Raw genomic sequence first — 20,026 nt, forward strand, 5'->3', positions numbered from 1 at the left:
CTGCACCAATTTACATTCCAGCCAACAGTGCGCAGTCCACATCCTCTTCAATGCTTTTGTTGCTTATATTTTTGATAATAGCCATTCTGATAGGTGTGAAGTGTTACCTCATTGTGGTTTTGATTTGCATTTCCCTGATAATTAGTGATACTGAGCATCTTTTCATGTGCCTGTTGGCCAGCTATATGTCTTCTTTGGAAAACTGTCTGCTGAGATTATCGACTCACTTCTTATCAGATTGTTGGTTTGTTTTTGTTTGAGTTCTCCATATATTTTGGATGTTAACCCTTTAGTAGATATATGGTGTGCAGATATTTTCTCCCATTCGGTATGTTGTCTTTTCATTTTGTTGATAGTTTTCTTTGCTGTGTAGAAGCTTTTTAGTTTGGTCTGGTCCCACTTGTTGATTTTTGCTTCTACTGCCTTTGTTTTTAGAGTCAGACCAAAAAATTCATCACCAAAATTGACGTCAAAGAGCTTACTGGCTATGTTTTCTTTTACTTTTATGGTTTTAGATCTTACATTCCAATCTTTAATCCATTTTGAGTTAATTTTTGTGCATGATATTATAAGATAGTAGTCTAGTTTCATTCTTTTGCATGTGGCTATCCAGTTTTCTCAACACCATTTATTGAAGAGACTGTTCTTTCCCCATGGTATATTCTTGGCTACTTTTAAAATAATTGAATATGTATGCATGTTTTTAATTCTAGGCTCTCTATTCTGTTCCACTGATCTATGTGTCTGTTTTTATGCCAGTACCATACTGCTTTGATTACTGTAGCTTTGTAGTATAGTTTGAAATCATGAAGCATGATGTCTCCAACTTCTGTTCTTCTTTCTTAAGATTGCTTTGGCTATTTGGGGTCTTTTGTGGTTTCATGCGAAGTTTAGAATTATTTGTTCTAGTTCTGTGGAAGATGCCATTGGGATTTTGGTAGAGATTACATTGAATATGTAGATTGCTTTGGATAGCGTGGACATTTAACAATATTAATTCTTACCATCCATGAGCATGGATATCATTCTGTTTGTTTCTTCTTCCATTTCTTTTGTAGGTGTCTTATAGTTTTCAGAGTACTGGTCTTTCACCTCCTTGGTTAAATTTATTCCTAGGAATTTTATTTTTGATGCAATTGTAAATGAGAGTGCTTTCTTAATTTTTCTTTCTGATAGTTTGTTATAGAAGCATAACAGATTTCTGAATTTTGACTTTGTATTCTGCACCTTTACTGAATTCATTTGTTCTAACGTTAGGTTTTTTGGTGCAGATTTTTAGTATTTTTTGTGTAGAGTATCAAGTCATCTGCAAATAGGACAGTTTTACTTCTTTTCCAATTTAGATGTCTTTTATTTCTGTTTCTTGCCTAATTACTATGGCTAGACCTTCCAATACCATATTGAAAGAAAGTAGCAAGAGTGGGCTTTCTTGTTTTCTCTCTGATCTTAGAGAAAAAGCTTTCAACTTTTCACTGTTGAGTATGATGTTACCTGTGGGTTTGTCATATGGCCTTTATTATGTTGAGGTAATTTCCCTCTATACATGCCTTGTTGAATTTTTTATCATAAATGGATTTTGAATTTTGTCAAATGCTTTTTCTGCATCTGTTGAGATGATCATATGATTTTTATTCTTCATTTTGTTAGTGTACGTATCACATTGATTGATTTGCAGATGTTAAATCATCCTTGCATCCCTGAAATAAACTGACTTCATCATGGTGGATAATCCTTTTAATGTATTATTGAATTTGGTTTGCTAATATTTTGTTGAGTATATTGTATCTCTGTTTATCAGAGATATTAGCCTGCAATTTTTTTCTTTGTGTATGTGTGTGTGTGTGATGTCTTTGATTTTGGTATCAGGGTGATGCTGGCCTCATAAAATGAGTTTGAGAGCATTCCCTCCTCTTCAATTTTTTGGAGGATTTTGAGAACGGTATGTATTAAATCTTTGGATGTTTGGTAGAATTCACTAGTGAAACCATCTCATCCTGGGCTTTTGTTTGTTGTGAGTTTTTTGATTACCAATTCAGTCTCCTTACTAGTAATTGGTCTGTTCAGATTTTCTATTTGTTCATGATTTAATCTTGGAAGATTGTGTTTCCAGGGATTTATCTATTTTTTTCTAGATTGTCCAATTTTTTGGCACTTAATTATTCCTAGCAGTCTCTTATGATCTTTGTATTTCTGTGTCATCAGTTTTAACTTGGCTTTCATTTTTGATTGTATTTATTTATGCCTTCTCTCTTTTTTTTTTTTTTTGGTGAATTTAGCTAGAGGTTTGTCAATTTTGTCTGTCTTTTGAAGGAAACAGCTCTTTGTTTCATTAATCTTTTTTATTGTTTGTTTCAGTTTTTATTTCACTTACTTCTGATCTCATCTTAATTATTTCTTTCCTCTTAATAACATTGGGCTTCATTTGTTCTTCTAACTTCTCTGAAGTTAGATTGCTTATCTGAGATTTTTCTTACTTCTTGAGGTAGGCCTGTATTACTAGGAACTTCCTTTTTAGAACTGCTTTTGCTGCATCCCAGAGATTTTGAACTGCTGTATTTCTGTTTTCATTCATCTCAAGGCATTTTATTTCTTCACTGACCCGTTGGTTCTTTGGTAGCATGTTGTTTAATCTCCACATATTTGTGATTTTTCCACTTTTCTTATTCTACTTTATCTCTAGTTTTGTACCACTGTGGTCAGAAAAGATGCTTGGTACTATTTCAGTCTTCTCAAGTTTACTGAGACTTGTTCTGTGGCCTAAAAAGTGATCTGTCTGGGAGAATGTTCCATGTGCACTTGAGAAGAATGTGCATTCTGCTACTCTTGGATGGAATGCTCTGTATATATCCATTCCATCCATCTGGTCTAACATGACGTTTAAGGCTGGTCTTTCCTTACTGATTTTCTGTCTGGGTGCTATATCCGTTGATGTAAGTGGGTTGCTAAAGTCCCCTACTATTATTGTATTGCTCCCTTAGGTCTGTTAATATCAGCTTTATATATTTTGCCCCTCCTGTTTTGGGTGCATAAATATTTACAAATGTCATATTCTCTTGTTAGGTTAACTCTTTTATTGTTATGTAATACCCTTCTTTGTCTTTTGTTAGTTTTTATCTTAAAGTCTATATTTTCTTTTTTTTTTTTTTTTAAAGATTTTTATTTATTTGACAGAGATAGAGACAGTGAGAGAGGGAACACAAGCAGGGGGAATGGGAGAGGAAGAAGCAGGCTCATAGCGGAGGAGCCTGATGTGGGGCTCGATCCCATAACGCCGGGATCACGCCCTGAGCCGAAGGCAGACGCTCAACCGCTGTGCCACCCAGGCGCCCCTAAAGTCTATATTTTCTGATTAAGTACAGCTACACCCACTTTCTTTTTGTTTCTACTTGCATGGGATATCTTTTTTCATCCCTTTTCTTTCAGTCTCTGTATGTCCTTATATCTGAAATATACTCTTACATGAAAACATATCCTATCTTAAAAGCCCATGACTTTCAAGGCAAATATTCAGTGTATAGAACTTAAGAAGGCCTTAGAGACCATATCCCTTGGATAAGCAGTGGAGAAGAGACGATGAATTGGAAGAAGAAACAATAGTACATGTAAGAGGTGATCAAGAAGTCTGTGGGAAACCCCTGGAGATAACGTCAGTCCAAGACAGAAGACAAGAACACTACAGTAATTTTTATACGTACTTTTCACAAAATGCATTTCTTATTATGCCACAAAATTATTTAAAAACGTATAGGGGCAATAACACAATATTTCATTGGTGTCTACTGTTTTATATTAGTTGATTCTAATTTTGTTTATAGGAGGCTTAAATCTGTTCTATGTATTGCTACTAGTTATGTTGCTTTTGTACCTTTACACCTGCACTGAAGTCATTTCAACTAACCGTATAATTGGAAAACTTATGTTATACATTCAGTTGGCTGCATCAAGCGAATAAATTATTTAATAATTTTGAGAAAAAGTATCCCATTTAAGCTTCCCTTTCTATACAGCCAGCCTGCATACTGGACTTTCTGTGTACAGTCTTATAAAAACTTCATGACAAAATTTTTATTTATAGTAGGATTAATTCATTAGTATATTCAAGAAAAAAAATCCTTCATCAATTGGGACTGTCCCACACCTTGTAGGACATCCAACAGGTCTCTCCCACTAAGTGGCTGGAGCAACCACGAACTATCCCAACACCCCACAAGGCGACAGTACGATCCCCAAGAAGTGCGGTCATAGGTGGAGCACAAAACAAATGGAGCGCTCGTCAAGCTGTCAGTCCCGAAGGCACTTCTCAGCAGATGTGCTCTTCTCTTACTTTAGGGTTAAAGGCCTAACGGCTGAGCTGCGGATTAATTGCTGGGTGAACAGGATAGAGAGAGAAGTCCCTTTTGATGCAAGTGGAGTGGCAGCTTGCTGGCCCCGACTACTTAGCCCTGTGGACTTGAGGAGTTTTCTTTGCTACTTTTTCCCTTTGAGTCTTTTTTTTTTTTAATTTGGTCAAACTGCCACAGAGTGAAGGATTCTCCCAGGGTCTACTGTCACATTCTTCCTTTTGGAAAAGAAAACATGTGTCCTTGTTTGAAGGATTTGTCCTGAAGCATCTGCTAAGCCATGGGCCGTGGCTCTTCTCATCTCCTTTGGAACAGTCAGATGTGCCTGCCAGCGCAGGTCAGTGGTTGGTGGTTCTAGTGCTTCCTTCTGGGCACAACCACATGTGTACACACGCTCAGTCTCCATGCCTGCACTCCTCCAGATTCTGGAAGACTCCATCATCTGGACAAGTGACGGAGGTAGAGGGGGATGCCTATGGGGTGGAGAGAGAAGAGGAAGAAGGAAGAGTGAGAGGATCCAAGCAGAATGGGAGGAGAGAGAGAGTGGAATCAAGAGTCGGTGAGAGCAAGAGAGCGAGAAAGATTGAATTGAGATCTCTTCTATATGGGGGGTTCTTGTGGCTTCACTCCCCATTCTTTTCTCCCACCAGATTTCTCCATAGGCTCTTCCTGCATCTCCCAGTGTTGGCCAAGATTCAGAATATGTAGAAGCTCGGATTGCTAATAACACTTTAAGACTGGATAATGAAATCCAGATTGTTTTTTTCCATGTTGGGGATTTGGAGCCGCTCTGAGAGTTGCAAAGCCAGCCTTGTTGCAAGAATATTTCTGAAGGCCCTCACTGTCTGATCACTGGCTCTGGGCTGCTGGGCACAGGGGTGCAGCCGTCCAGGGTGGCAGAGACCACCTGGGATATGGAAATTACCAGCAGCCCAGTTTTGCATTTGCCGGAGCACCTGAGCATTCTGGGAATTTGGATTTCTGTTGTTTCTCACAAAGGTCTCCTTAGGGGCAACAGGGAGCAAATGTGGACCACATTTTGCCAGAAAAGCCCAAAAGGATGATGGCTGCTGTTGTCAATTATTGGCATTTCAACAGGACTGTATTTTTATTTCGGAGTATATTTACACAGCTAGGGACAACTGTTGACAAGGATGAAATGATAAGTTGTAGTGGTGCCAAAACAGGACTAGAAAAACAGGCTTGTTCTGAGAATGGCCTGCAGCCCAGGAGTTAATGTTAAGAAAATTCTTTCTCCACAGGCAATATCTGTACTTAAAACATTAACACTTAAAATAAGGCTTGGAGTCCCTATTAAGTAACGTAGTGCATGCACATAGTAGGTCTTTAATGAAAGCTGCCAAAGGAAGGAATCCATGTGTGGACGCAAAGGAGGAAGAGCAAGTGTGTCTGGGGATCACCTTGAAACTGCTTGCTCCTCGTGTCTTTGGTTCCCTTGACCAGAACGGGATTATCGGTGAATGAGGTCAGCATCCCCAGTGGTGACAAAAAAGGAAATTGGTAGAAAATGCATCATCCAAGTTGGATTAACTCAGTGCGGTGGCCTGGGCAGGTTCCCAGGACACGCAGCCAGATGCAAGGCCTCCGGGAGATGAGGCTCGGATGTGTGTGATGACAGAGGGAAGTGAGGGGTAGGGCCAGAGGAGCTCAGAGGTGCCTCTGCGTCCAACCCACTAGTGCACCACTTTCCTGCTATCCGTCATCTCCAGGCTGACCCCAAGGCCACTGGACAGTTGCCCATTTTTCTAATGGACACGTTCTTTCTCTAGCAACAGTTCACATGGAACATAGGTAAAGGAATCCAGCAATTTCTTTCTTATTTCACTGCCTGTCTGTTGCTTACTCATTCTGTGGTCTATTTGCTTTGGACCAAATTGCCTCTGGATACCAAAAGCTACATTATTCTATTCAACTGCATGTAAGCCAAGATCCTGACCATCCTGGTTTTGTTGATGCTGTTCTATTTGTTTTAAAGCTTAGCCATTTTCCATTCTGGGCAATTACAACTCTGTTTACTATGACTGCTGCCGTGGAGGTATTTTCCCCATCCCCAGCCTACGGGCTGTGCCGTGAGCAGTGACTTGTCACCACATTACCAGTACAGAGTCAGGGAGTCATAGACCTGGGGGCCATAACTTGAAGGTACCAGTGAGGAACAGGAGGGGAGAAGAGGAGAAGAAACATTTTTAGAGAGGGCCAGTGGACTCAACAGATGTTAAGACCAAAAAAAGCGTTGCTAAACACAGGATGCATCACCCGGAGAAAAACACAGTGTCATCTTCCCCTCTGTAACATGGTAGATGAGGCAGAGTGGAGCTCATTTCTGGAGTGTCTTGATAGGAAATCCATCCTTGTGGGCCCAAGACAAGACTGATCCATCCTGTCCTCCTCTTGCTCTGAATACTTCCCACCTCTTTCTCACTCACCTTCCTCTGGTGTTTGGGCTGAGTCCACAACCCAAATAGATTCTTTCAGTTACAAGGGACAGAAACCCCACTCACACTCTCTTAAGCAAAAAGGGAATTTTGGGATTCATGTGTTACAAAGGATACTATAGAAGTTCCAAGGTCAAAGGAAAACAGTGGAAGAGTAGGACCTCGTGACTGGAGCCAGGATTTCCCCCTGCCCCAGCCCCCCACTGCCACGTACTGTCACCTCTGCATACTGTTGCTCAGCTCAGTTCTGCCGATGGGATCCCCCCACGGGCAGGGAAGGGGCCACTACTTGAAAGCTGCATATTCTCACCCTCTAAGTTTAGCAACCTAGAGGGAAAAATTTCTGTCTCACAACTTCCATATGCAATCCCAGAAAAAGCTCTGTATGTCTAGCTCCGGGCTAATTCTGTCCCAGAGAATAAAGTGACTTGATTGTCTAATTTCTTTTTTTTTTAAAGATTTTATTTATTTATTTGACAGAGATAGAGACAGCCAGCAAGAGAGGGAACACAAGCAGGGGGAGTGGGAGAGGAAGAAGCAGGCTCCCCGCAGAGGAGCCCGATGTGGGGCTCGATCCCAGAATGCCAGGATCACGCCCTGAGCCGAAGGCAGATGATTAACAACTGAGCCACCCAGGCGCCCCCTGATTGTCTGATTTCTGTTCTGAGTCTACCTATGGCCCAGGAAGTAGGGTCTATTACCACAAGAAAGGCAAGAGTGGTGGTGGGGGGGACCCAAAAACCAAACATGCCTGGCAGTGAAAAACAGTGGTTCCCAGGGTCCTCTCCACCCCCACATCATAAACCTTTCAGCTGAGGATGAAAAGGCCCTAAGCCTGACCTGAAACATAACAGCAAATGAGATCCTACCTGGAAAGATGACCTGTCAATCACTGCACGAATCATTCTCACTCCTTGTGCATCTTATCAGAGTGACACATGTCTCCTGAGAGTCTCCGTGATAATGACCAGATGTGGAGTCAGCACGTGGGGCTTCATTCCCAGCTCTGCTTTGTCCTGAGGAGTTTTCTTAGCAGGTTATTGCATCTGTCTGCCCTTCAGTTTGTTCCTGAGGAAAGGAATAATAATGCCTCTCTCACGGGGTTGTCAGCGTTAATGGGATAGTTTGTGTTGGTGTCAGACCTGACAGAGTGGGTGACTAATGGAACCATTATGGCCCCAAGGCAAACCGTGCCTTTCCTGGGAATCTTGATGACAAATCCTGGAAATTGGCTCCCAGACAGGAGGCTGGCTGGGTTTCTCAGCACTCTCAGACATGTATATTGATTAGGAATTTTGTAGAGAGCAAATGGGTCCCGAACGTCCCCATTGCTGTGGGGGCGGGGGGGAGACGCTGGCTGGGTGTTCTATCCCACGCAACCGCCGGACTCCTAGACCTTATCCTCTGAGTTTCTCTGTCTCACTTTCTCTCTGCACATTCAGGAGTGTACACATTCCTGTCCAGTACCCTGAAGTCTCTGGAAGAGAAGGACCACATCCACCGTGTCTTGGACAAGATCACAGACACCCTGATCCATCTGATGGCCAAAGCAGGCCTCACTCTGCAGCAGCAGCACCGGCGCCTGGCCCAGCTCCTCCTCATCCTCTCCCACATCAGGCACATGAGGTGAGGCACCTCGGGTTCCCCACAGGAGCGCCATGATGAACGCGAGCCCTCAAACATGTTACCTCCAGGCTGGAAAGTGCTGATGCCTGAGTGCGGGTAGCCCACTTGGCATAGTTCCTGGCCCATGAGAAGCATAGATGCTGTGGGAGGGCAGAGGAGGGAAGAATGAAATCTGTCTAGGGCATGGGCAGGCGTTGGTGAGCTTTCTTAGAGGAAGTGACATTTGCATGCAGTTGGAAGCCCACATAAGATCTCATGGGGGGAGGGGTGTGCAGCGTGTAGGTTGAGGGAAGATGGTAATGTTTGGTCGTTCACTTTGTCCTACCCATCAAGGTCCGTCTATGAGCACAACTATCCTCTGAAGGCTCTGGGCGCATCCGTTATGGTTCCTGCGTCATACTTGCCCTACATACACTTAGAAATTCTGAGAGAACCTCAGTGCCTACGCCTCATGCCTCATGGAGAGTGAACACTGATTCCTCCATTCCTCTCGGATCCCTTCTTGCCACCCCTCATTGCCTCTACCCACATGCAAGCCATCATTCCTTCTGGATTTCTGCAGTGGCCACCTAACGCACCTCCCTGCCTATAGTCTTGACCCTTCCTAACCCATTCTCCACACCAGAGCCAGAGTGACCATCTAATGCCACATCTACTCACGTCATTCCTTTATTTAAAACCCTGAAATAGCTTCCCATTGCTTTAGTCCCTTCATTTTGCTTGTATAACTTCTGTGGTCTAGCCCCTACTTAGCTTTCTAGGGCTTCCTAAGAGTCTGAGCTCTGGCTATAAATGACTGTTCTCTGAGTCATGGGTGAGCTGCAGATTGGCTGGCAGCTCTGTCCATCCCCACTGGGTTCACTCCCACATCTGTGGGACAGCTGATGGAGGCTGGGCACAGCTCGGAGACTCCAGGTTGGCCAGGGGACTCTGCTGCCCTGTGTCTTTTAGCCTCCTTGTACCCGCAGGGTAACTGGGACATACTTTTCTCATAGCGATGGCAGAAGTACAAGCAAGCAAGCGTATAAGGGCAAGTGCATTGTCATCTTTTAGTTGAGTCACATTGACGAATGTTCCACTGGCCAAGAAGTCACATAATGAGGCTTAAAGTCAAGATCAGGGGCACGAGGCACAGGGAATGAATTTTTGTGAACAGTAAGCTAATCCATCATAGCTTAGATATTCTTTTCAGGAAGCATCTCCTAACCCTTCACCCTGTTGGGATTTGCACCCTGTTCTTCCTGATTGCTGCTGCCCATTTTATTTTTCTCTCTGCCCCAATTAGAACGTAAGCTCTGTGAGGCAGTTACCACAACCCACCTTGGGTAATCTGTGCACCCAGTACCACCTAGCATAGGGTTTGGCACATAGGAACCACTCAATAGATATGTTGTATAGGAGTTAAGGAAGGATATTAGCAAAGGAAAAGGAAAAGTGGTCTCATTTCCATTTCAAATAGTCATGTAAAGTGGCTGGCCAGAGGCTTGGTGGACACTCTTCCCAAGAACAGAACTCACCCTGCAGGGGAGAGATAAAGAAAGTGGAGGAAAAAAGAGAAAGAAAATATTCTTTAGGAAGGCCATAAAAATGAGGTAAAGTGATGATAATAGGGATGAGGTACCCCCGTGTGATGAAGTCTATTTGACCTTGGGCTTACACCCACACCCTAGGAATGAAAATGAAATTTCTTTTCTTAGTGGCTGTGAGGGAAGGGCCAAGGTGTCTGGAGGGCTTAAGATTTAAGGAACTTTCAAACCTTGAGATTATGCATTAAGTGGCAAAGAGCTTGTCCCATCAGAGTCCCAGGAGTCACCCTCTCTAGAGAGAACCTTGAATATTGGTAGCTTCTTGAGAAAATAAATGTATCTTTCTTTCTCTGTATCCCTTCGCAGTCCCATATATGACGTCTTACATGTCATGTAGGCTCACAACGTTACTGCTGAGTGAATGAATATGAGAGCAAACGAATGAGAAATTACTTGAATATTTTCCCTACCTTATGAATTCAAAATTTGCATTTGATGACTTCCACTTGGCAAAGTTTGAGAAAGAGTGGTTGTAGTCTCTGTTCTCAGGGATTCCCTACGTATCTGGACTCACCTTGGCCAGGTAGAGTGGGGGGTTGCATTCAGAGTACACATTTCCAGTCCTTTCCCATCTGTTTATTTTTATGAATATTACAAAGAGGGAAGCAGGGAATGTGTCAGAATAACAATCCTCTACCAGATTTCCTGGCTACGAGAGTGACCCTCCCCTTGATGAAACGTATTAGCTTTTACTCTGGGCTAGGAATTTCAAAGATGTCATAGAAACAACATTGCCGATGAAGGTTTTTATTTGTTGGTAGGAACTGCTGGATTTTCAAATCTGTCAACTGCTTTTCAGCAGTAGCAAGCCTAATTAGTTAATATCCCAATATATCTGCACTAAATTTATAAGCTTCTGGTAGTTCTATTAGCAACGTATGGTGGAGGGCAGCCGCAGTGAGAGGGCTCTCAAGAGTTTATTTGAATTGTGTGAAAAGCTGGAGAGAAGCTGCTATTCTATTGAAAGCTGTGAGCATTTTCTCTCTCTGTCTCACTAGGGCACACGCGTGCGCACACACACACACACACACACGTTTTGGTGCCTTATTACAGCCAGTCTCAATCACAGAACTCTGTTTTATTAAGCTTGGCCCCAGCCATATGTTGTTACTCAGAGAACTTAACACCAGATTTTGTGTGACTATAAATGTGATTCATTAGGTTGCACGAGAGCAAGACAGTGTGAGATCCAGACGGCATTGAACATAAACAGCATTTTAAATGAAAAACAAGCAAGCAAGCAAACAAACAAACAAAAAACCCCACTTAGATATGTAATTAGGTTGTGGTGTTGTAAGACCGGGATAGTCTGATGCTGTGTTTTCATGGCATGTCTCCAACTTGTGCTGACTCTTCCCCTACCAAAAATTGCAAATATTTTCCAGGACACTCTTTTGGTCCCGTCTCCTCATGATACATAATTCTTTCTAAAAAATCTCAAGATTGGTAAGAGCTGTTCTATATTTTTTTCCACTGGGTATGGTGGGGAAAGAGCAGAGTTGTGCCTGGGGGAAGACAGGGGAGGGTAGAGGTTAAAAGAAGAAATGCCATCTGCATACCTTTCCCTGTGTCCATTTGCCCCATATGGTCTGAGCATCTGGCACAGTCTTGGCACGGCTGTCAGCCTGCAGGGTGGGCAGATCACTGCCCCGCGGGAAGCTTGTCCTGTGTGCGCTGGTGTGTGCGAGTGTGGCAAGAATAAGCCTGTGCGTGTCCGGAGAGGAGTTTCAGGTTGTCCTAGCACTGGGAGAAAAACAGTACATGCAAGAGGACAGCTGAAGCCGCAGGGCCTTGAGGTCACTGCAACTGTGGCAGCCAAAGGCCTTTCAGAGGAGGTGGCATTTGACGGTTTGGGGAAAGAGCCCCCAGGCAGAGGGGGCAGCAAGAGCAGACACCTGTGTCTGGAAGTCAAGAGCTCAGTTTCTTCAAGCTCCTTCTTAAAAAGCTCAGTTTTGGTTTTCTTTCTAACCCAGAAGCCAGCACGACTGAAGACCACGAGCTAGGGGAGAAAGGCAGGAGGAGCTCTCGGAGATCGACAGAAGCCCCATCAGTTAGAGCTTGTAGCGCATGGAAAGAAATTGAGATTTTTCTTCTGATTAAATGGCAAACACCTGGAAAGTCTGAAGCAAGGGACATTCTTGAACTGTTCCCCGCATTTTAAAAAACTCCCTCCTACGCAGCTGTCTCGTCTCCGTTCTCTTTCTAGATGTAATGCTAAGAGAGGGCAAGGAAGTCACCTGCAGAGCGAATCCTGAAATGGCTCTTTAAACAGGGAGAAAGGTGGGCAGGCAGGTGTCTTTGGAGTTTCCCTTACTTCCCCTTCCGAGGCGGTGCCGCGCGCTAGAACTGGGGATGCTCTAAAGCCATCCTCTCTCTGTCACCCCCCACCCCCCCCGCAGTAACAAAGGCATGGAGCATCTGTACAGCATGAAGTGCAAGAACGTGGTGCCGCTCTACGACCTGCTGCTGGAGATGCTGGACGCCCACCGCTTGCACGCGCCGGCCAGCCGAGGGGGCGCGCCCATGGAGGAGATGAACCAGAGCCAGCTGGCCACCACCGGCTCAACTTCGTCACATTCCTTGCAAGCGTATTATATCACCGAGGAGCCAGGGAGTTTCCCCAGCACGGTGTGAGAGCTCCCAGGCTACCCCGAGGTCCTGAGAATCCCTGCGGCCTTTTTCCCACGTCCTACGTCACGATAGCAGAGTTCCGCTCCTGCGCACACTCCAGCATGCACCCGCCACTGTGGCTTTCTAATACGAGTGGCCGTGGCCGTATGTTCGCTTGCTCAGTTCTTAGTGGCACGCCTTCTCTTGGGAACAGCCAGAGGGATTCCAGTGCTAAATTCTTTGACTCTCTCTCTCCCTTTGCTACATTACTAAGCATGAGGATTCTGTAGCTTTTCATGACTGAACTCAGTCTATGAGCTGGGACTCAGGTGACTGTGCATTTAAGCTACTTGTTGAGACCCAGACCTGGAGAGTGGACATTTCATCTCTGTGAAGTGCTTTTTAATGGATCTAAGAAAAAGCCACAGGAAAGACTTGAAAGTGGCTCCTTTAATTGCTGACTTGGAGAAAGCTAGGTCAAGGGTTCATTATGGCATCATCTTGTATTCCTATAGTAACATATCATTTTATTCAAGTAATACCTTAAAGCTTTTGCTCTGTTGCATGGCTGGAGCTGAATATTAAGTGATTGTCTGTTCATTTGCCCTATAGGAGTACAAGATGCCCACAGAGAAGGAAGGTCCCCTAATTGTCAAAACTTTGTCAACTTAATACACTGCACCTTCAGATTTGCTGAATGTTCTTCCACTGGTTTTTGAGAACACTGTGTATCGGTCATGGGTTCCAGTTAATTCTTGCTTCCCATGGACCTATGGAAAACAGCAAGTTGATCCCAGTTAAGTCACCTCCACATAGACCAGTTTCCTTTTAAGGGATAAATTACTGGGGTTTGTTTTTTGTTTTCATTTTATGAAAGAGAGCCTTCTCCCCCCAGGACTTGCCCTAAATCAGCTTCAGGACCTAGTCTCCTGTGGTCTCACACGCACCAGCAGAGGGCGCTCTGCTTGGATCGTCCTGGTGTGTCAGTTACACAGAGGGTGAATTATCACACGTAGTAGTGCCCAGCATATGACCAAGGGCAGGTTAAATCAGTGGCCACTCTGGTGACACTTTTAGCCCTGGGGCACTTGGGTCAATAGTAAATGTGCATGATTATTGTAAATATTAGAGAACAGGAAGAAAGTAGGGTAGAAACAGGATAAAACTGAGAGGCTCACCGTGGCCCTGCCACCGGCTATAGCTCTATCCAGGAGTGCCCCTGGCAGGCCCTGTGTGCAGTGTGGGGCTGCCCTGGGATCCCCGGGCAGCCCTTCTCACCGCCCTGATTGGAAGGAGTAGCAGTAGACAGCTGTGTTCCTACAGTTGGCCCAGCACACGGTTGGGTGGGGCTGGAGGGCGAGGATTGGAGGCTTGCTACTCAGGCTGCTGAGGACCTGGTCAGACTCTGTGCTCTGGGTTGTTTAGAACTCATCCGAAAACCAGGGTTTGGCCTTGGGGAAAAAACTTCCCCCAAAGCTCATTTCATTAAACTTCATAAGCCAAGTGAGACTAGCATTGGGCCATAGGAATCCTGTGACCTACAGGCGAAACAAGAAAGGCTCAGTCCAGCCACAGGACAGCCTGCCCTAGGCCTTTGCTTCTCCAGAGCAGCTAGGGTTAATCTCTTCTTCTCAGCCAAAAAGTAAGCTTGGTTTCCTCCAGTGACCTCATTGTCTACAGTTCAAACCCCACTGAGAGGTGATGTGCTAGCCAGCAACCCAGCCAAGCTTCTAGGGCTTCTCTTGGGATGCCTGTTTCAAAAAGTGGGTTTCATTCATTTTTGATTACTTTGTAAGTGAGCACCAAAGGACTGGGAACCTGGGAGGGCCAAAAAATAAAAAAGTTTTTTTCATATATGTGCATCTGAATTTAGGGGCAATTTTGTGTGTCTGCAGTAAGAATATATTTAGAACATAATTCTTTTGTTGTTTTGTTTAAGAAGCACCTTATATAGTATAATATATATTTTTTTTGAAATTGCAATGCTTGTTTATCAGACAATTGAATGTAGTAATTCCGTTCTGGATTTAATTTGACTGGGTTAAACATGCAAAACCAACGAAAAATATTTAGTTTTTTTGTATAGCTACCTTGTCATGTATGCAGTCATTGATGCCTAGGGCCTGGTGATTATTCATTTAAATGAAGATCACATTTCATATCAACTTTTATATCCACAGTAGACAAAATAGCACTAATCCAGATGCCTATTGTTGGATATCGAATGATAGACAATCTTATGTAGCAGAGATTATGCCTGCAAAGGAAAATTATTCAGGGCAGCTAATTTTGCTTTACCAAAATATCAGTAGTAATATTTTTGGACAGTACCTAATGGGTCAGTGGGTTCTTTTTAATGTTTATACTTAGATTTTCTTTTAAAAAAATAAAAACAGACAAAAAAATTCTAGTACTATAGATAATGTAATACCAGCTAGATCCAAACAATGATGAAGTGGAGGGTTTTACATTATTCATCTAATGTGTGTGTATTCATGTTAAAGATACTACTACATTTGAAATGGGCAAAGAACACCAGATGGTTGAAATGTTAGCCCAGGAAAATTCAAATAATTTTAGAAATCTCTTTTTATTATTTGAAGTGCCACTAATGGACAGCTGACACTTTGCAGCTGATACTGCTGTTGGGGGTAGGGAACATATTGCATCTCCCCCCCACCCCCCTCCACTCTGAGGCAATTTAAGTTTTGAAAGATATAATCAACCTGGGGGTTAGGGTAGGGTGGGGAAGTAGGTTCAGGAATTTTGAGAGTGGGAAATACAGTAGTAAGAGCCTTGCAGGTATTTTGAGGCAGATGGATACTGGCACCTGGGGTATGCACCAGGCTTCTGTATTCCTCTCGTGCCCTGTGAACTACGAATGACCACCATTTCTAAAATGGCGGCTGGAGTTCTATGGAAGAGCAAGCATCATCCGTGGTACAGTCTAAAGAATAGCTAGTGGTCTGTGTTTCTTTTGGCCATTGCCTAGCTCCAGGCCTGCTGTCATGAGTCTGGAATGCTGTCATGCAACCATCAGAGAGGCTAGTTTATCCAAAGAGAAGACCCTACAGAGGTTGCAAAATCCAGCCCCAAAGGAAGTGGAGTCATTGGTTAGAGTTTCCTCTGAACCTTGCAAGGCTGTCTAACCACGCCATATGCCATGCCTTTTCGGGGCTGAACTAATAAGGGACTTCCTGATAATTTACTCTTGATCACATTAAGGTGTTCTCGCATTAAAATCTTTTACACTGTAATGGCCATAGATTTAGGCTGTTGGTTTAGAGTACCCCTACATGAAACCGATTCCAAATCCCTTCCTATTCATACGTTCCCACTCTGAGATGGACTGTGGATGCCGGGAATGATCACTAGGACCGTAGTAATATCTACTCTTCACAGGCAAATCTGCTTTGGGAAACTCGTTATTTGGAAGGCAGATAGAATCATCTAGTAGTGTCTGAGGCAATCCTGCTTCCCTTCGGTGCAAGGCTTGGGTGGATGACCAGATTACACGGCACGCTCCCGAGGCGGACTCCCTGAAAACGTACTCTCGACTAGAGCAAATGAATTAAACTGTGGTCCCAAATACTCATCTTTTCACTAGTGTGATTCCTCTGTTTCTAATTGCATCTTCATTTGGATTAAAGTGAGTGTGGCCTCTTTCTATGTCATTTATAATGGTTTTCTAAGTAGCCGCTGCCTCTATTATGGCACTTCGATTTTGCACTGTCTTTCAGAGATTCAAGAAAAATTTCTATTCTTTTTTTTTTTTTGCATCCAAATGTGCCTGAACTTTTTAAATATGTAAATGCTGCCATGTTCCAAACCCATCTTTAGGGTGTGTCCAGAGCTGTGTACCCTGGAAACAACATACAGCCCCATGAGCAGGTGCCTGAGATGTGGACCCCTTTGCATTCACAGAGAGGTCATTGGTCATAGAGACTTGAATTAATGTGACATTATGCCAGTTTATGTTCTCTCACAGCTTATAAACAATGCTTTCTGTGCACAACATACTCTTCAATGTAGAGCTCTTGTTTTATGGGAAAAGGCTTATATGCCAAATTGTGTCCGATGGCTTAATATGCCTTTTCGCTGATGTGTACTATTACTGATGTGATTCCGTTTTGTTGCGGCTTTGCTTTGTTTAATGAAACACACTTGTAAACCTCTTTTGCACCTTTAAAAAGTAAGGAGTCCAGCGGGATGCTCAAGCACCTGTAAACAATTTCTCACTCTGTTTGATGTTCAAATAAAAAAATAAATGACAACTGGCTCGGTTTCTGTAAACTCCCTTCTTGCTAATGGCTCACCACTGACGGCCTCGAATCAAGGTGCTGGAACGCAGTGAATCCGGGCAATCGCTCTGATGCCAGGCTCCTTCCCCCCGGGCACAGGGGGAAGTGTGTGGACATTGGAGGCAGGCAGACCCGGCCTCCCTTCTTGGCGCCACCACATACAAGGTTTGTGATCGTTGGCAATGACTTTTTCAGAGCCTCCGCTTCCTCAGCAACAACATGGTGACAGTAACACCTAATTCACAGGGTGGTTGTGAAGATTATATGAGGTGCTCTTTAAAATAGTAGTTTTCTAATGGCTCACTCTCTCCCGTTCCCTGTGAGGGAGAAGAAGGAAGCTTGAGAGTAATTACTTATGAATGAAGGAGTGAAAATTGGAATGAACAATCTGAAACTTACACGATTTGCTTAAAAACCAATCCCCATCATGATGATAAAGCAGGAATGACCAGGACATCGCCTCCCCATCCCGCCCCAGCCCTCCCTATCTCTCCCCATCCCACCCTAGGTTTCCATTGGAGGACACTGCTCCCTTTTCAGAGCTACCTGTAAGCTCCCTTTTCCCATTTTCTCTGTAATTTAATGGATGAATTGGAGGGAAATGATGGGAGCACTTGGGAGGCAACATAATACGGCAACACAGGCTCGACAGCTAGCTTACTCAGTTTGAAGTCTCATTCTACCATTTCTCATGTGACCTTGGGCAAGGTAATTTCACCGTGCCTCAGTTTCTTCACCTGTGAAGAGTGAAAATAACAGCACCACTCACCTTGAAGTGTTGCTGTGAAGACCACAGGGGTTAACACGGGAAGCGTTTAAGGACAGTGGCTGGCACTGCTTCGTGCTTCCTGAGTCCGCTCCTACCGCACTCACTTCTTCCGCAGTGTGAGTTCAGGTTTTTCACATTGAGTCATTTTGATCCCAAGGAGCTCTTCTGTCTTCTTGTTCTATCATCCCTGGGCAAGTTCTTCAATCCCAATTTTCCTTGTTTTCTCATGCCTGAAGGGGAAATGAGAACATCCGTGCTACAGGGCTGTTATGAGGGTTATAAGAGAAAACTAAGTACTGGTCTAGGACCTGCACGTGGGAAGCTGTGGGGACGGATTACCTACCGTTATACTCATTACTACTCTCCGTGAGCATTTCCATTTGGTGGAGTCATTGATAGGTTTGGGTTTACATTTGCCATGTTGTTATTGTTTTGTACATGTCTCCTGTCTTTTTTTTCTCCTGTGTTGCTCTTTAGCAACCCCTCCTCTTTTTTTGTTTAAATAAATATCTTTCGGGTACCATTTTAATTTTTCTGTTAAATTTTTTTTATTATTTTTTAATTTTCTTAGTGATTGCTCTTACATGTGCATCGTATCCTATCACAGTCTTTTTCAGATTATCACTTAAATCTGATAAAATAAATATCTTTGCTCTGAGAGCTCCAATCTTTCCCCTCTCCTTTATAATATTATTGTCATATAGAGTCTATCTATACACATAAACCCAATAATAAAATGTTACACTTACTGGCTCATACGTTTTGTATCTTTTAATTTTTTAAATCAATTTTTTTTAAAAAGGTGCTATTTATTTATTATTTGAGAAAGAGAAAGAGAGAGCATGAGCCGGGGGAGGGGTAGAAGGAGAGGGAGCAGCAGACTCCCTGCTGAGCAGGGAGCCCAATGTGGTGCTCAAACCCAGGACCCTGAGATCATGACCTGAGCTGAAGGCAGACCACTAACCAACTGAGCCACCCAGGCACTCCTAACTTTGTATCTTTTAAAGAAGACGGGAAGCAAGAAAACAATATACTTACATTTTTTCTATCAACCTACATGTTTACCATTTTCAGTCTTCTTCATTTCTTCCTGTGGATTTGAGTTCCTGTCTGGTGTCATTTCCCATCAGTTTGCAGTGGTTTTTTTAGGGCAAGTCTACTAGGAATGACTTCTCTTTGTTGGTTGGTTATGTGTTTATTTCACCATTTCTGAAGGGTGATTTTTCTGAGTCTAGAATTCTTGGTGGGCAGTTTTGTTCGGTTTCGAGCACTTTGAAGGTATCATCCCAGCCCTGGATTCTACTGCATCAATCCTTTCGATTCTCACCTGTATCCGATGAGTCATCATCTTGCTGCTTTCAGGATTTTCTTTTCGTTGAGCAGCACAGCTATGATGTGTGTGGATGGAAATCCCTACTTGGGATTCACTCAGCTTCCTGGATTTGTACTCTGATGTTTTCATCAGGTTTGTGCAGTTTTCAAGCATTATTTTCTCAAATAATTCTTCTCCCCTTCCCCTCTGTGACTCTCATTATATATGTGTCTCCATAGTCTGTTTGTCTCTTATTATCTTTCTTGGAATACCAAGGAATGGAGTTGTCTTCATGTGCCATGCATTATTTCCAGGGCTTACCAGCTTTGGGGATGCTGTTTAGAAATCCGTGGAACCTTAAAGTTTGTCCAGTGGAGTGTGTCGAAGATGGAATGCTGACTGAAGGTACATTCTACTCACGAACTGCTGTAGGTCACGTTCTCCAACATGATATATCCTTAAGCCTTTGGGGACATTTAAATTCAGAACTGCCATATTTAGATTTGCTTCTCCCCAAATACAGAATATATGCCTCAGGGAAGCAGATTTTCACAACTTTTATTATTTAGACTATAGACCATGTGCATCGAAAAGCTAGTTTAATGTTCACATTCATGGTTGCTTAAAATTGCAATGTTTATGGCTACCACCCAAAAAGTAGTGCTAAGTCCAGGCGAGGGATGTTCATTTGAGATACAGAAAGACTTTCTAAAGGAACTGCCTGCAGACAGACTGGGGCAGCTGGTTGGAAGTACAGGTGAGGTGAATTCTCTGCAACAGGAATTACCTCTGCATGGATGAGATAACCTCTAAGCCAAAATGCCGAGGTTCTCTCAGCATAAGGAATGATCTTTGATTTCCCTTTCCACCCTGAGTTACAACACATGCACATTCATACACATAAAAGTACCATTTACTGGGTGCTTCACAATGCCAGGTACTGGGTTTATACAAAATTTTCAGATCATCTTGACAGCTATGCTATGAGGGTAGATATACCACTGTCCTTGCTTGACTGGTAAGGAA

The 20,026-nt window shown here is 43.4% G+C and overlaps 1 protein-coding gene across 10 annotated transcripts in view; it reads left to right on the plus strand.

Annotated features, from left to right (window-relative positions):
- ESR1 (estrogen receptor 1) overlaps positions 1–16,925 on the plus strand; it is a 380,558-nt gene extending 363,633 nt beyond the window's left edge. For 9 of the 10 annotated variants that reach the window (XM_034669311.1, XM_034669310.1, XM_034669319.1 and 6 more), the window contains 2 exons: positions 8,239–8,422; positions 12,408–12,642. In XM_034669311.1, the coding sequence (XP_034525202.1) occupies positions 8,239–8,422; positions 12,408–12,642 (419 nt within the window). Of the gene's footprint in view, positions 1–8,238; positions 8,423–12,407 lie in introns of all 10 variants that reach the window. The other variant, XM_034669317.1, reaches the window with a different exon arrangement.
- The last annotated feature ends 3,101 nt before the right edge of the window (positions 16,926–20,026 follow it).

This window comes from Ailuropoda melanoleuca, chromosome 10 (genome assembly GCF_002007445.2).
Source record: "Ailuropoda melanoleuca isolate Jingjing chromosome 10, ASM200744v2, whole genome shotgun sequence".
Classification (NCBI taxonomy): domain Eukaryota; kingdom Metazoa; phylum Chordata; class Mammalia; order Carnivora; family Ursidae; genus Ailuropoda; species Ailuropoda melanoleuca.